The sequence below is a fragment of the Protomyctophum bolini genome (genome assembly GCF_963924005.1).
Source record: "Protomyctophum bolini genome assembly, chromosome: 7".
Lineage (NCBI taxonomy): Eukaryota > Metazoa > Chordata > Actinopteri > Myctophiformes > Myctophidae > Protomyctophum > Protomyctophum bolini.
The window spans coordinates 5,158,892-5,159,937 of record NC_137868.1 but is presented as its reverse complement, the minus strand read 5'-3'; the positions used below and the strand labels follow the sequence as shown (position 1 = coordinate 5,159,937).

Genomic DNA, 1,046 nt, shown 5'->3' with positions numbered 1-1,046 from the left:
GACCCAAACGACGCAACACGTCCTCAGCGTGTGGATCAGTCATACAGCAAATAAATGACGTGCGATTCGTCATACTATTCGTCACATGGCCAGCGTCACGCGGAGACATCCAGACTACAACGCGGCGCGCTGTCTGTGAGCTTGTGAGCCGCGAATAGGCGAGTTTTTCAGGCGAACCCGAAAAATAGCCGTCACATGCATGTCCAAAGAAATAACAAAAAAAACAGCCAGGATTTTAAGCCGTAAATAGCAGACCTAAAAAAAAAACTAAAAAAAACAAAAACATTTAGATTATCCATTTTCGGCGAAACGACAAAGTATTGAATCCGACTTTAGGAGTTGTTTTTACCCGGCGGTGACGTCATCGATGACATCACGGATTTGGGGGCGGAGCAGGTCACACGTTAAGGAGGCGAAATATACAGCGGAGACAACACTCATGTATAGCGGATATACATTACTGACCAGTGAAAACTGATCTGGGTACAGCGAGACACCATGTATAGCAGATATACATCACCGACGACCAGCGTGATCAGCTGATCCCGGGGTTTACGGTTATAGCAGGTTAGCGTGGTGGTTGGTTTGGTTGGTTGGTTTGGTTAGCATGGGGGTGGTGGTGGTGGCGGCTTTTATTTGTGTAGGTTTCGTTTAGTGGAAATATTTCTCATGTTTTCCTGTCTTCGGTTATGAATGTACAGAGCAGTCCGTTGACGACATCCATCCCCTTCTCGCCCGCCCTCGTCCATATCTCCGTTCTATCGCTACGACCTATAGCTCTGTTCTCTCTCCCTCTCTATCCATCTAACCCCCCCCCCCCCCCCCCCCCCCCCGCCGCGCCATCGGAGACACTCATTTCATCATCATGGCCACCGCTCCGTTGCCGTTGCTGCCGTTGCCGCGGCGGCCAGACTCCCCGCCGTCGTCGTCGTCGTCATATTCAAGGCCGCCGCCGTCTCCACCATGGCGGCGTCTCTTTTGCTGGCGGCCAGGCCTCTCCAGACTGGTGAAGAGCAGTTCTCTCAGCGCGCTGCGCCTCCACGGCT

General features: G+C 52.2%; 1 protein-coding gene across 1 annotated transcript in view; it reads right to left on the bottom strand.

Annotated features, from left to right (window-relative positions):
- Positions 1-852: 852 nt before the first annotated feature.
- The window catches only part of adar (adenosine deaminase RNA specific), a gene marked incomplete at its 3' end in the record, with an annotated part of 45,605 nt that continues 45,411 nt past the window's right edge, over positions 853-1,046 (bottom strand). The window contains exon 24 of the mRNA XM_080767325.1: positions 853-1,019. Coding sequence (XP_080623451.1) covers positions 853-1,019 — 167 coding nt within the window. The remainder of the gene's footprint in view (positions 1,020-1,046) is intronic.